Below are 15,765 nucleotides of genomic sequence, written 5' to 3' on the forward strand. Positions count from 1 at the left end.
CACTCAAACACGGTGTGTGAAATGAGAGTTGCCTGGGTGTGACTTCTCCAGAAAGCATCCGCTTGCTATTGTCTGCCTAGTCAACTTCTGCAGGCCCCAGCACCCTGACTTCCATACATGAGAGATCAAGGGTTACCAAGGTGCTTTTGAGAAAGAAGGGCTCAGTGTGAGAGGGGACAAACCAGTCCACAAAATACTCATTTCCTTTGCATGTTAGGTGCCCTAGTGGGGATTCAGCCGGGGTCACTGACACAGTTTTTCTTTTTTCCATCGTTGTTCTTAATGAAAACTGTTGCTTGCCTTTTCACTGCCTTTTCACTGCTATCTGCTGCCCTGTACAGTATGTGGCTCGATAATACGGTGAGTTTGTCCAAAAGAAAGTTTGTTCAGACTCTGACTGTTTATCCGGTGCCAGACAGAGGCACCTCATGTAGAAAAGGTAAAAGTAGTTCTGTCCACCTCTCATTCTTGCCAAAAAAGTTCAGCCACTGAGCCACAGCATTAACTTGTATTCTAACAAGATTAAAATATATTCGTCCTGGGGATTAGCATAGTTAGGTGTCCTTTTGCCTCTTTTTTTTCCTGCACTGGTGCGGTGACAGTGGGCTTTGATCTGTGTTGCGAGGCAAGAGTCCTGGCTTGGACCTAGCCATTCGAGTGCCAAGTGTGAAATTGGCCTGATGTCATCCCCATTCTTCACCTTTTACATCTTTCACCACTTTAATTATGTTTCCGCCACAAAGCCCAGGCAGCTCTGAGCAGATTCCACTCTGGCCGTAGGAAGCATTTAGAAACTGTGGGTAAATGACACAGTAGGGGAGGGGGAGGATGGTGGGAGAGGTCATAGCAGGATGGGGCCCTTTTGTGTGTAGAGGTAGACATTGATACTTTCCTGATGTATCCTGCACCCACTTCCATTTTTTACAACATGAGAACTCTCTAAAATTGTCTGCAGTACTGAATAAAATTGCTTTTATCCCAGGCATTTTTAAGAGTTTCTGCAGAGATTTTTATCTCTGTGTTACCTCCCCAGCTTTACACGGTCATATATGGTATTTTGGCAGCAATGCAAGACTTTTCTGAACCATGAGGAGCCTCAAAAAAGGACCGCTGGTGGTCATTTGACCACCTGAATCTCTACTTCCCAATACGAGACAAATTATTCTCAGATAAAACCTTTTGTTCCAGGAAAGAAGTGCCCATGCAGCCTAACAGCTTTAGCTTTTGTTCATGCGCTGGTGTCCCTATCTGAACTTCAGGGGAGCTTCTCTGCCTGTGAATATTTTGATGAAGCTTCCTATTGATGCGCTGAATGAAGGATCAAAACAACAGGGCTGCGTGCGCATGTGAGGAGGAACACAATTGAATGGAGTATTTGGATGTGTGTGTGTGTGTGTGTGTGTGTGTGTGTGTGCCATGCAAGAATAAAATAAACCAAGTGATACTGAGATATGTGTGTGTGTGTGTGTGTGTGTGTGTGTGTGTGTGTGTGTGTGTGTGTGTGTGTGTGTGTGTGTGTGTGTGTGTGTGTGTGTGAGAGACAGAGTATGAGTTGGCGAGTGAAAAAGCTGTGTGTGGAGAATGGGTTACTGAGGGGCGGGAGGGGGAAACCAGCCACCTGCAGCCATGACGGGCTTTGACCTTCATTGCTCTCTCTCTCTCACTCTCTCTCTCCCCCTCTTGCACTCACCCCTCCCTCCCCTACCCTCTCTCGCTCTCTCCCTTCGACTCCAATTTCTTCCTTGTGATAGAAGCACAGGCTCTTTTCAGAAGCAACGAGGAACACTGACCGTCTCAAAGACAGTGCTGGGTGCAGCCCTATTTGCTCTAATGCTAGTCACTGGCCGTTAGACATGGCGTTCAAAGACTAGTGGTGCAAGTATGGAAATGCAGATAAGGCATTGTTGAGGAAACATGCCTGGGAATTGTTCAAGGCTTTCCCTTGCATAATATTTGAAGCTTTTGCAAATGTTTTAATCTCAAAACCCATGATTCTGATTTTCAGCGACGATTCTGAACATAAACAAGTGTGTGTTTGCATGGAAAGGACTGCTGTGCTGTGCAAATGAATAATGTCTGTAATTTTCTTTAAAAAGAGCAAATGCCATGTTTTAGCTTGTAATGTATTTGTTTTTTCTTCAAGTTATGATGTGTGCACACTATCAGGAGAGACCGAAGGTCCCGTTTGCTGTTCTATCCAGGCCTCGGCTAATGCTTATGGGTTTTAGAGCACCATACAGAGTTCAGAAACATGTTTGTGTATAATCTTCAAGGTTTATTTACTCTTCTTCTGCAGTTTTCAGGTGGCAGTTAATTACACAATTAATACATGATACAAATTATGTACATTTATACCAAAGAATACTTCCAACATAAAATAAAAAATAGCATTGTATTCTACAACTCTGTGTTGTAATTTTATTTAAACATGTTCATATATAGATAGATATACGCTGATGAGTAAATTCATAATGTCGTACCAGCAGTTTTTCATAAAGGCATTAAACTTGAGTAGTCTGCATTTGAAGTAATACTGCTTCTCTGATTCGGCACAGTTCTGTTTCATAAAAAGTTCACACTTGAACTTTAAGGCAAAGTGTGTTTTCTGTTTGGTGGATTTTAATTCACACACACTTTTTGCAGATACACAACAAAAAGACTTTGAAAGGCAAATAATCCACAATTTGGTATGGATACAGTCTGAAACTTAGCTCGATCATACTTTCGTTGATAAAGACCAAAGTTTTATAAACACAGTTATTTGCCCAAGTACAACAAATTGCAGCTTTCATGCAAAAGGCCCCATAAACAATTTTTCATTCACAAAAAAAAGAACCCAAAAGAAAACAAAAGAAAACAAAAAGAAGTTATTGCAAGATAAACAAGCAGTGTAAACACCTCAGATATCTACTCTAAAGCAACACTGGTCATTGGATAGATTTTTTTTTGTCAATATAATCTATATAAATACACATATGAAGTCCTTTCAACAACGATAAGAGATTTCCAACATTTGTAATACAGTCACTGACGGATTTGCCTTCTTTTTATGATATATGGATATGCAATAAAAATGTATATAGAGAAAGATTTAACAAGAACATCCAATAACCTGCATTTCTTGAAGATACTCGTGAGAGTGCGCAAAAATCGGCGTCATCATTGTCTTTATGCTACGGAGTTGTTTCTGTGACGTAATAGGCAGCATTATAGCCTTCGCTTAGCTACAAAAAATGATTCGTATTGCTATTTAAAACTATAATAGCTGCACTGATGCATTGGTATAACGAATGGAATACGCACATAATATTTGTTTAAAGGCTATGAGATGACCACAAGCATAAGCAAGGCCTAAATTAGCATTTTAGTTAAGTGGTGTGTTAGAGAGAGAAAAATCCCTACCTCTCCCGGTCACTTGTAAGAAACTGTGAATTTAAAAAAAAAGTATCAAAATTCAGAGTCTGCCCGATTAGTTTTGCAGCTGACACGCAACACCTTCTTCTGCCTATTTTACATCAAACACAATCAACCCTCCCTCCCCCAAAAAACCCAACAAGCATGGAAGATAAAAACCGCGTTAGCATTTATTTAAATTCACAGTAGCCTGGATGCAGCAGAAAAATATTCTTTGGACTTAAAGTTTGCTTACTTCACTGACAAATCCAAACGTCAGGTGCCAGTTAGTAAAATGTGAAACGATGACAATCATGGGTAGCAGTAATCCTATACGGTATATAAAAATGAAGGGAGTAAGCGTTTGTACCTCAGGGGGGGTTGTTGGGGTTGAGCTTGGGCTGGGCTGGGTTGGGGGACAACAAACAATGAAAACATACCTTTATACAACATCTTTTATAGACGTGATATTGCAGAAATATCTCTCTTTTTTTCAAACAATTTATGCTGGTATACTCTATACACTGGCCCTTTATTCGGTGAAATTATTGCATTGTAGGCTTGTCTAAACCTCCCATATAACGAAAAAGCACTATAATATTCCCATAGGAACATACAGAGACCTATGGTAGCATTAGAATTCCTGTAGGGACTCGAAGTAGTAGCGATCTTATTCTTACTTTTTTTTTTGTAGTATTGTATTTTTAACGGTGCCCTGGACGCGATGTACATCTGTAGGCTACTGAGTTAGCGTTGAGTAATAGTAATAGTACTTTGTAGTATTTTTATCTGCTGTGGCATCATTAAATATTCCTGTAAGTAGAGTTTTTTTTCTCTGTGATATCTCTATAAAAATCTATAATAGGATTACTATAGGTTCTTTTTCGTCAGGAGGCTGCTTTTACTTCTCTGGAAATCAATCGCTGTCTGATTTTTCGTCTTTCGACGTGACGGTGGAGTGATTGTACAGTCCCTGTGCCATCAGGTGCAAGGCCAGAGAGTTTTTAGCGCCGCTAGCCTTCTTGATTTTGGCCCTCTTGTTCTGAAACCAGATCTTGATCTGGGATTCGTTCAGGCCCAGTTCCTGCGCCAGGTTCTGTCGCCTCTGCTCCGTCAGATACCGATTTGTCTGAAACTCCGATTTGAGTCTTTGCAGCTGTTCTGCTGTGAAGGCCGTCCGTGGTCGCTTGTCCTCTTTGCTGGTCGTTTTCTTCTTTGGTTTCCGAGATCTTGGCCCTGTAGTGTGGGGAGGTGGGAGGTGGGGTTCACAGATACACATGTATGGGTTTGTCAGCATCCGAACACGAGAAGAATAAAAGAGAATAAAATCATAATAAAAGATACACTGCCCATTATCAGAGCTGTTTTATAAAGTTCAGAAACTATTTTGATTCATTTTTTCTTATTTATGTATTCAAATCCTCAATCAACATATGATCTCTACACTGTTGTGCTAATTTGTATTCACAGCAGTGCCTACAAACCCGTGCGTAAAGCGTATTTTATAATAATCTAGATTTTATAAAGCTTATTTAACGCCCCCCCCCCCCCCCCCCCCCCCCCCCCCATGCAATAAGTATGAAAACAAATGGCTCTGTGTCTTACTGCTCTGGTCACCGTGCCTTTTAAAAAAATCGCAAAATAAGTGTGAATTAACTGACAAAACATTTTTAGAAACTTGTAAAATCTGAACAGGGATGCTTGTTAAATGTTGACAAAGCAGAAACAAAACCTTCCCTTCCCCCCTCTGTTTTTATCCCTCTTCCCGGCTTACACATACTACGTATGGATACACACACACACACACGAACACACACAAACTCTGGAGCAATGTGAAATTATTAGCATAAAGCATCTCTGACACAACTCAGCCACTGTTTAGCAGGTTGGCTGAAAAAAAAAAAAACAGGATCAATTTCAGTGAAGCTACTTTGCATTTTAGTTTTTGTGGGCCACTTGAAAAGCTCCTCAGTGGACAAACGTGAACAGAATGTGAGCAGCACACATTAGATACACATTAATTTTCCGTCTGGATGGAGGCCTGTTTTGTGGAGCCGCTGGCTGTCTGTGTTCGGTCGCCTCCTCCAAACAGCGCGGAAAACATTAATGAAACTACTTAATACGAGTCGAACCTCCATGAATCAACGTGCATGATGTGTGTGCCCATAACCCCCCCCCCCCCCCCCCCCCCAATAAAAACCTGCAGCTCTACAACTCGGTAGTAGTCGCCTACGCCACTCTATATGGCGTTACATAATGCATGAGAACAAGTTGTACTCCACTTTTTTTGACAGACACTTAGAAAAATACACGAGCTGTTAACCTTGCTTGCTAGATGAGAAGCGACTTTCCACGCGTTCTTGTAACTGAAGATTAGAAAAAAAATACCACCAAGCTCTCTACTGGCCAGCGTGTAGCCTACAAGTCCTACTGCAGCCATCATTTGAAAGCATATGCATATTTAATTCACCTCAAACAACTTCTGCAACGCGTTTAAAGAGCAACACGTCCACGCAAAGTGCACTAAATATTCATTTGGAGCAAATTCTTTGGAAGACACGCAGCTGCTTATTTTTAATGGAAGTAGGACTCCGATATTATCATATTCATAACAACGTGAAACTGATGACTGCTTGAATGTGAGATTTTCAGACAAAAATTTAAATTTCTGTGCAATACAGAAATTGAATATATACATTCAATTTCTGTATTTTTAGTATTTAAAATATTTATATCTTTTTTTAAGGAAAAAAAGACATGATCTCCGCTCTGTCATTTGCATTAAAATTGCCCCTCGCCAAAAGCTTTTCATGTTGTGTTTTTCCGCTCTGTAAATTCACACCTTGTTATTGTCTTCCTGTGGATATTATTCCTGCGTTAAATAATTTTTGATGGTTTTCTTTTGTGTGTGTGCAAATTCTCAGCCTGCTCTGCACAGCACGGTTCGCTTCTCTACTCTCGAGAAGTCGGTCAAGGCATTCGGGGTCAGTGTTACGGGGTATTTCAGGTTACCGAGAACGCGGTATAGAAAATTTAAAAAAACGCACACCAACCTGAAGAAGGCCTATCCGAGTATCTGGTGCAGTAGACCCAGGCTGGCCACAGCATGGGCTGAGACATGGATGGGTTTGAGCTGGCTTGGGAACTGTCTGAGTCTGAGCTTAGGCACTGGTCTCCATTCTCCCCGCGGGGTTTCAGGGGCTCCTCGGCGGCTATAGCAGGCTTCTTGGTCCCGGTAACCGTGTGTGGAGTGGAGGTCCCTTCTGCTGGCACAGTGCTCCCCACCGGTTCGGTCTGAGGGGCGGTTGGGCTGTTGTGGCTCTCCCGCGACGCAAGGCTACTCTCTTCGCGGTTTGCGCCACCGTCCTTTTTCCGTCCGAAATCCGGCCGCAGGATGTTGTCGATGAAAAAATTGGTGACCCGGTGAGGGATCTGCAGGTTCTCCGGCGCCTGTAAGAGGGGAAGGATGGCTCTGTTTGATTCGTCCGCCGACTCCTGCCGCTCCACCACATCTCTGTTGCCGTGATCATTTTCTTCCATACTGATTCACTTTCCCCCGCTTTACTCTCTTTAACCCCTTTATCGCTCTCCCCGTTGCAATAAAATTCGCGAACAACTTTAGGGGAATTAGACTGCAAAAACTGCACGAGTAAAATAAATAAAAAAGAAAACTCAAATACTAGTGAGTGCCTCGGACACCATGCAAAGCCTTGCGACTGTGTCCTCTGAGAAAAGCATACTTTTTGACATATATCCCCCCAATCTCGGGTTACAACTGATCTCGCACAGCTAAAACATTTGCCATTTGCGCACCATCCAATTTAGTGTCATCCAATATCAGCGTGCTCGGTAATGCCTACACCTAAACTAAACTAAGGGTAAATAAAGAGGCTCCTAAACTGATGCTCTAATACTCTCACTCTGGAGTTTTGTTCTTATTTTCAATACGAGCCCCCCGAGTGACGTTTTCCCACCGTCCTCCCAGACACGTGCCTTGGACCAATGGGACGGCAGAAACCAGGCCACGTGACGCAGGCTCCAGAGCAGTCTACAAACGCCCATCCTCTCCTTAGTAAAAGAGAAAGAGTGCTGGACTAAAGGAGAAGAGACCTAATTTAAATCCAAGGCATGCACCCACATACTCACAATATTTCATCAGTGTTTATGAACCTGTGACTTATTTTATTCTATTTTGGGGCGCTTTGGGGTTTTCAATTTAAAAACGCCATGCATGTCGGTTTTTGTCGTGTATATTAAAACAATAGGACACTGGAGCATCGGTTGTCAAATTGAGCTGCGGGGACCCCCGGGGTTCCTTGCTTGCAGGGCAAGCAGGGATTCCCAATAACACAAGTAGCAATTTTTTACTATATAGGCCATTTATACACGTGTATATATATATTTTTTTTATTCAATAGCATTTTTATAACTATAAAGTTTAATTTTCGACACTTTTACGCACGTCCGCAATTAAATACAGTTTCATTCTAACATAATAAGAAGTGATGATTTACTCATATGAAGGCAAATGAGACGGAATTTTAACAAAATGGCTAACTGGTCCAATGCAGACATGCGTGGGGATGCGTGATATGAAGATCTTTGAGGCGAGTTTTAAAATGCCATCTGAAAACACTACAACAATAAAATAACTACTTGTTGAGTTTATACATTACAATTTAGCTTTATTGAATGTAGTTAGAGCACTGGTAAGGTCAACTAAGGCTTGAGAACACTCCGTCCTGGCCAAGGTTAAATGCGGATAGCCTTTTTTCTGGGTGTCTACGTGCTCATATTTTCACCTAAAAGTAATGTATGTGTGTTTACTTTAAAAATGCAACTTAATCTCCGAGCATTTATGCCCTTTATCCCCCAAATAAACAGCAGATTTTCTGTTTACTCGTCACTGATGTGCAGGGTGGTCGGATGTGTCATGTTGCTTTCAGTCGCCTCATAACTGGCAACAAATTGCATCAAAACTAAAACGTGACAGCCAAAAGAGTCTTCCCTGTCTGCTTTCAAACGCACGGGGAAGTGCGCTGAGTATTTTTGATGTTCTCATGTTCGCCTGTCGTGACGCTGCGGTCGACCAAGAACTGGGTCCATATCCCTTTAAAAGAAATCAGTGATGCAAACAAACTGTTTTGTGCGCGGTGCTCGGGATACAGAGTCGCGCCAAAGACAAAACTTTGAGTAACTTTGCTGACCAGCACCAAGTTTGCGCTTCACTTCCCAGGACGCCACCGGCTCGCGAGGACGGCTCTTCTCTGGCGTTTGAACCGGAGAAGTGCATTTTAAAAAAAGAAAGAGAGCCAGAGTGGATCGGGGATGACCCGAGGAGCAGCAAGACTGAGACTGAGTGAGGAGTTTTTCGGCTGGCTTATTTTTATTATTAGAAAAACGCTTTGTCTTAGTCACTAGGTTTTCTGGCTGGCGCCTCTTAGATTCTTCAAATTAATTCAGGACACATAACCTGTTTCCTCGTGTTAGCTAATTATTTGGGCACCACAAGCGGCAGTTTGCTCTGATGTGATGTATTTGTTTGATTTGATTTGTGCACATGCTTTGGGTTTGGGAAAACTGTGAAGGTTGGCTGAGAAGTGGAGTCCAAAGCTGTTTTCATTTCTATTTGTGCAACACAAAAAATCTGTAATTTAAGCTGGTTTAGTCTATGCCCGTTTTTTCCCCCGTGGGAGACATAATTTTCTTGATTATTTTTTTCTCACTTGTTAAATACAGGCTTTATGAATTTATTTTTTGCAAAGCAATAGCGGTGAAGCAGCACAGCAAAATATTTTCTTGGAATTCACACAGTGCGCGTTTCCACGGCTATGTCCAGCTCCTAGTTGCAGAGATTTGCAAAGTGCACCATCACATGCTTCTAGCTGATTTGATTTAAAATAAAATTCTTGCTTTGTGATAATGCTGCTTCTGTTTAGTATTTTTACACCATACCTGAGCAGCACCTTCTGCTCCCGTCTAACATCTCCCCAGTCACAAAAGGGCCCAATCCAAACAGTGAAAGTTGGGAGTGAAAGATGTAATTAGACAGGCCACTCTCACGCTGCGATTGTTTCTCACTTGTGAGGGGAAGCGCAGATTAATGTTGAGCGCTAAATAAGCAGCACACAATGGATTCACAGACAGGCCGCTACCGCCTGGGCTTGGCCTCTAACCTCATAGCAAAACAGGGATGTCTGGAGGAAATGACACCATTTCAGACTCTGAATTATAATAGGGGCCTTTGTGCACTAAAAAAATATGCACATCTAAACCAATCTAAGCCTGAAATATTATTTGTCTTTAGAGTGAAAGAGCGTCCACTAATATCACTCCATTGGCTCATATTGTTAAAGCGTTTTTAAATAAAGGACGAGATTTGTTTGAAAGTCGGATTTGGAAATAATGACTCTTTGAGCTATTTCTCAGTGCTGCTTCTGTGCGGTGCAAGGAAGTCATCTCAGCCTGGTGCAGTTTTTAGACGAAAACAAGGTTTTGACTCAAATCTGGAACACACATGCTTATTTCTTTATGCTGTACAAATCCATAATCCCGGTCATTGTGGGGGTTCCGATTCACTATTGTCTGCCCACTTTGGACTGGCTTGTTTTGAGTATGACTGATGAAAAGACAAAAGGATCGTGCTCTGTTTTTAGCACATTTCTGTGGTGCTGGATGCTAACGAGACTTTCTGGTCGACCTTTTTCGGGTTTTTGTCAAATTATATTTTCCAGGACGGTCTGATCTGGTTTATTAAGGGTTAAAATAGTACCATACGATTCAGTTATCGACATATTCTCATTATTACTTTAAATATAGGCAGGCGTTAACTGACATCTATAAAGCTGTGTTTTATTGGCATGGTCTTTTATTCATGTTTGCCTGTTTTGGCACGCGTATATGCCAGAACAGCCAACGAGAGCTGCTATATTACTTTCTCTGTTTCGGCTCTTGTGGTGATTTGGTGGCGCCACTGCATTTTCTTCAGAATGCGCTTTGTTTCCCTTATTTACTGATTTGTAAAACGTGATTTTTAAATCACAAGCCTTAACGACGGTAACTTATCAGTCCCCCTTGCCTCACCAAGCCTGGGCCCAGACTTTCCACACGCAAGAAAATGATCAAATTACTGAACAATTACAATTACTTTATTTTTGCTTGTGCTATTTTCCCAGTCAATCAACTTATAATCTTATAGTTACTGTTATAACCTAACCATTGTAGTGCAGGGGTTATACCTTAACCCTAGCTGTAGTTTTTGTTCAAGATGACTTTTTATATTTTGACAAGAACAACAACAACAACAACAACAAAAGTCCACTGGTCAAAGAGTAGCAGCCATAGAGCCAGAGACAGCTGTTTTTTGGGGGGGATAATAATTTTCTGGCGAGTCAGAAACATCCCCTGCAACCATTTAACATTTTGAACACAACATGTGAAATATTTTCATTTCCTGGACCCTGTTTGCCATCATTTGCTCTTTAACACGCTGCCAGGTAACCTCCAAAATAGCCTCCAGCAGGCCCGTCAAAGCTCTAATCAAAGATATAAAGATTTAAAAATTCTTGATCCCGCTATAAGGATTTTTTCCTCTCACATATAGGCTCAACATTATTCATTTAGCTGGTTAGCTTTTCTTGAATTCTGCATCCCGGGTGCCGCCTTATGGTTAAAACATAGCCTATAAAATGGGCATTTCTTATGATTATATTCTGTTCTTGTTCACGGAAGCAGGAAACATTGATTATTGTACTTGTCATATCTGTCAGGTTCTACTAAATAAGTGAATGCTTCCGTTTTTTTCTGTCTTTTTGTTTGTCTGCAAAAAAATTAAAAAAAAAAGCATTGGGGCATCTCTTCTTTTGCCCTGAAAGGGTTAATATTCCCTGTCTTTGAATGCATATTTTGCGTGCAGCGTATATACACACTAACCAGGTGTGTTTCATAATCACTTATAGCTCTATACCCCTCCCCTCTACCTCACACGCGCACATACACACACGCATATATACAGACATATACTCCTCCTACTATTATAATGTATCGCATGCATTGTGCGCATGTGCCCTGTCCTTGAGTTCCTATAACCTATTTTTTTTCCTCTGTATTTTTCTGGGTAGGATTGTCTTATACGTCACCAGCGCTCAGTACTATGGAGTACTACAAAAGGTGACGCGCAGAAGGAGGATTTGTGAATGGACGCCGTGATGTGTGCCAGCTCACAGATCAGAGGGCGGTGGGCCCTCTGCAGATGCACCCCCTCCATCACACCACCCCTCCCTCCAGATGAATGGGGGTCTCTAATATCAGCCCTGTCACCATTGCAGGGGTCTAACCAAATCCTCCAGCTTCCTGTGCCTTTCAAAACCTAAAAGCACCTCTCTTCTATTTGATGATCCTGTATGATTTTTTTCTTTCTTTTTTCTCTTTTCTTTTTTATTGTCGTGGTTTTGTGGGCCTAGAAGCTCGCTGCCCACTCTTTTATTATGGGCCAAGAGCATGGCAGCCGAATTAGACTAGAAGCAGGCCGAGCTGCATTTAGTGGGCAATACAAAAAGTCAATCAGTTTTAGAAGTGTGGTTCATCGGAATATAAAATAGGTTAAATGGAGGGACTTGACACCAGTATCTATTTTTTCATTGTTTCCCCGGGATTTTCCAGAATCGGTCTTCGCAGTGTTTCATATATAACCATAACAGGATAAATCCCAAAGAAAAGAAACACATGGATAAGAAACAAAAGCAGTTTTTTGGTATCTGACATCGATACATGGATACAATTGTAGTAACAGTCTTTACAAAACTGCCTTCTTGGGCTGAAATACTGTAGGTGTTCATCCAAGTTTACATTGTTAGATTTTTAAAGCAAAATCATGCTCAGGTGGTGTTTCTCTAAATCCGTTTGATTAATTTTATGCTCCCCTTTTCCAGTGGAAAAAGCGCAGTATATAATTTCCACAGCTGCTTATTCATCACAGGCTCTATGTAGATGATGTCTATATAATTTTTTTTCCCCGTGGTTTGATTGTGTTTACAGAGAAATCCTCTAGAGTCGCCACGTAGCGGACTTTGGGGCTGCTGAATCTTCTGCTTTCAGCCCTTTATAGGTTTTAATAACTCTTAATCCGTCTGATCAGTCTGGCGTAGATAAGTCTCATTTGAATTTGGATTGTTCTTAAGAGGCGGGTCGTATTTCTCCACAGAAGTCTACAGAGCTTAGCACAAACAACCGCACCACCCTGAGCGCAATTAAGGCTTCAGCTAAATTAGATGAAGGGTAATTGAATGCAGCTGACTTCCCATCAGCAAACTCTTGAATTAATACAATGAATAATACCTGTTGATGGTCACTGATTATTATTATTATTATTATTATTATTATTATTATTATTATTATTATTTTATCTGTATTTTTAGGGTAAAAAGTCAAAAAGTGCATTTTCTTTTAGACACGAAGCAGCAACACTCCAATCTTTATTCGTATCATTTTAGAGAGGAAAAATAGGCAAAACTTTTCTTCTTTTCAAGTTTTCTCTTTGCGCATAAGAGACACAGATTTGGAGAACCTCGCTGTGGTGCATACCGTGTGGGTTGCAGACATAGAAAGCTTATATCTTTGACAAATCAAATTTCTGTTCTTGCCAATCAGTGCCACCCTGGATTGTTTTGCAACTATTTAACTGTTTTCTGAGCGGAGGGGGAAAAGAAAACTGCATATGCTTACTGTGATCCAAAGTTGTTGTTTTTTCTTTCTTCTTTACAAGAGAGAAAAATAACATAATTCTGATCCGGAGATTAAGGTTTAAAGGAGAAAATTTGATTTTAAAATATAAATTTAAGGACAACCAAAATCTATAGCGAACAGAACAACCATCTCTAAGAATGAAACTCTAAAAAATAATGCAACAGATATATAAAGTGCACCAACAGCAATAAAAGTTTGAACAGAAAAACCTTTCCTTACAGCGGCTGCAAGAAAAAAAAAATCTCATGCATTAAAAAAAAGCATTGTCCACCTTCTTTCTTATATTTTGAAATAACTCAGAGACACTCTTAATGACCCATAGTGCCTCATTAACAGCCATAAAAGTTTTTTTTAAAAAGGTTTTAAAGTGGAAAAAAAACTTCACTATGCACGCAACTCTCGCTTTGTATCCCGTTAAAGATCAGAATTTCCTTTTTCTAGTGTGCTTTTGTACTTATATACACATCAGAAAATAACACTGTAAAGATCCTCATATCTTTAATAATAACTGGCTATTTTTCACAGAGTGTAAAAGCCTCTAAGGGTCCGCTCTGTAATCCTGTAGGTACATAAAGCGCACAGTTATCTGCGTGACGCTCAACTGGTGTCAGGCCCACAGAGCTCTTCTCCTACTGTAGTTTTGTGGCTGGTCTGCGGGACTTTTCACGTGTCGGGACGTCTTACTTCGGACAGCAAAGAATGAACTGCTGGCTATTTCTGTAAGGTTAATGGGTTTACATTCTCAGTCATACAGAACAAATAGGCTATGGTGTGGGTGTGGGTGGACAGGTTCAGTTTGAGAGGGACCAGAGGGGGGGGGGGGGGGGGGATGAAAATGTGCCGCCAAACAGACCTCAAAGCAAAGCCAGTGTAATGTAAAAAAAGAAGAAGAAGAAGGAAGTAGTGTGTACCTTATGTTCAATCAGCTCAGCTCGCTGGCCCCTAAAGTTTTTTGGGGTCCTTGATTCCCCTGTGTGGGTCATCCGGGAAGCTTTGCGGTTTTTGGATTGTCCGCATGCCTCGTGCACCTGTCTGTCGCGGGGAAGCAAGGAACAAGTGGGACAAAGACAGGTGGAAATCCCTTGCTGAAACTCATATTTGTTCTTTGTCGTTGTATGAGCTAATTAGATTTTATTAGAAGAACCTCACGTCCGCAGGAAGTGCAGTTAAACGTGTGATCGTTTAACTGCATAACCAAATCTGTTAGTTTTATTTCCTTTAAAACGACGAAGAGGAGAAATTCCTCTTAAATTATGGCAAAATCTATACATATATATTTAAAAAATAATAATAGTACAAATCTTATTCGCGTTTATGTTAAGCTGAAAGTAGATTTACCCCAGCCAGTTCGGATTTTGCGTCCGGGCAGTTACAAACGCCAAACCCACAAGTTAGATGTAATCATATCGCATCACAGAGATTTTAAAGTTACACATTTAGTGCGAGTAGTAAATGCTAAGGGATTAAATCAAGCATCGGCATCAGTGCTTCTTCATTTGTTCATACCGAGGCTCTTTCTAATTGCGAGATACAATTTAAGTTATGTCCCCGCGTCCAGCAACTTTAATTATAGTGGAAGGAGGTCAGTCATAAGCGGATATTTGACCCGGCTCCTTGTGTGGCATCGCGCCCTTTACCGTTAAAGTCGCCAAAATAGTTCTGGACTCCGCTGGATTTACCATGTGCACCCAGTCCCACCCAGTGCACCTGAGTTGTTTTTACCCCCCAGTAACTTATATGTTGTGAATTTGTCACCTACCAGGAGAGGGGCTCGTCAAAGGACATTTTAGACGCAAGAACTTTCCCAGATGGGTTTAGCCTGCCAACTTTGTGCATTTCTCCGGAACTGCAATCCTGTTGCTTGAATTATGCTTACGTGTACTAATGAAGACTAATTAAAACATGACAAACATCGACCTTTAGTGCATTCTAAGTAGGGCTGCAAGCATGTCTTAGATTACTGGTATATGGAAATGAAGTCTGTTAGCCTATTTGACAATATACATACGGGCGACATACAGTAAGACATAAGCAGACTGTCCACATTAGTTGTAAAATCACGCAAACGTAAGGGCTTATATATATGTATATATGTTTTAATATTGTAATATTTTAAACGTGCTTCATTGATACAGCTAATGGCCACAACCAGCTAATCTTCTTGAATCTCAAATCCACATTTCATTTTTAAATGAATCTCCTACTATTTAATTCTTTTTTCTTTCTTTTTCTTTCAGAAAACTAAAGAATACACACGGATATTGACCTGTGGTGTAAATTTTAGCCTTCTCTCTGTTTGTGAGATGTTGTTGTCTGCCTCCCAGGATAGATCTCGCAATGGAAATGCTCACCTTGATTTATTCCATCACCTTTTATTCAGCTGTTATTATTATTATTATTATTATTATTATTATTACCCTGGTCGATTTACAGAGTCTGATCTGGGCGCTAGGATGCACTGGGTGTGTTTAATTTACACTGGGAAGGATTTGTTTGGATGGCATGCATAATGTGCCATCACCTGAGGTTTATGCTGTCATTTTATTATTGTCCTGCGGTGGAAGAAAAGGAATCAACTGGAATGGCACACAAGGCTGAGCATGTTGACTGAACTGATAAATCTCACAC

The 15,765-nt window shown here is 41.0% G+C and overlaps 1 protein-coding gene and 1 long non-coding RNA gene across 2 annotated transcripts; one reads left to right on the forward strand and one right to left on the reverse strand.

The window, feature by feature from the left end:
* Positions 1-1,382: 1,382 nt before the first annotated feature.
* Positions 1,383-7,316, reverse strand: en2a (engrailed homeobox 2a). Its single transcript, XM_080864744.1, has 2 exons — positions 6,447-7,316; positions 1,383-4,629 (listed from the first exon to the last, which is right to left on the reverse strand). The coding sequence occupies exons 1-2, from the start codon at positions 6,931-6,933 to the stop codon at positions 4,310-4,312; spliced, it is 807 nt and encodes a 268-aa protein (XP_080720870.1). The 5' UTR covers positions 6,934-7,316; the 3' UTR covers positions 1,383-4,309.
* Positions 7,317-8,557: 1,241 nt separating this feature from the next.
* LOC308385778 lies at positions 8,558-12,169 on the forward strand. Its single transcript, XR_013969640.1, has 2 exons — positions 8,558-8,752; positions 11,514-12,169. It is a non-coding gene; the product is annotated as an uncharacterized lncRNA (long non-coding RNA).
* Positions 12,170-15,765: the final 3,596 nt, after the last annotated feature.

The sequence above is a fragment of the Rhamphochromis sp. 'chilingali' genome, assembly GCF_963969265.1.
Source record: "Rhamphochromis sp. 'chilingali' genome assembly, chromosome: 18".
NCBI classification, from domain to species: domain Eukaryota; kingdom Metazoa; phylum Chordata; class Actinopteri; order Cichliformes; family Cichlidae; genus Rhamphochromis; species Rhamphochromis sp. 'chilingali'.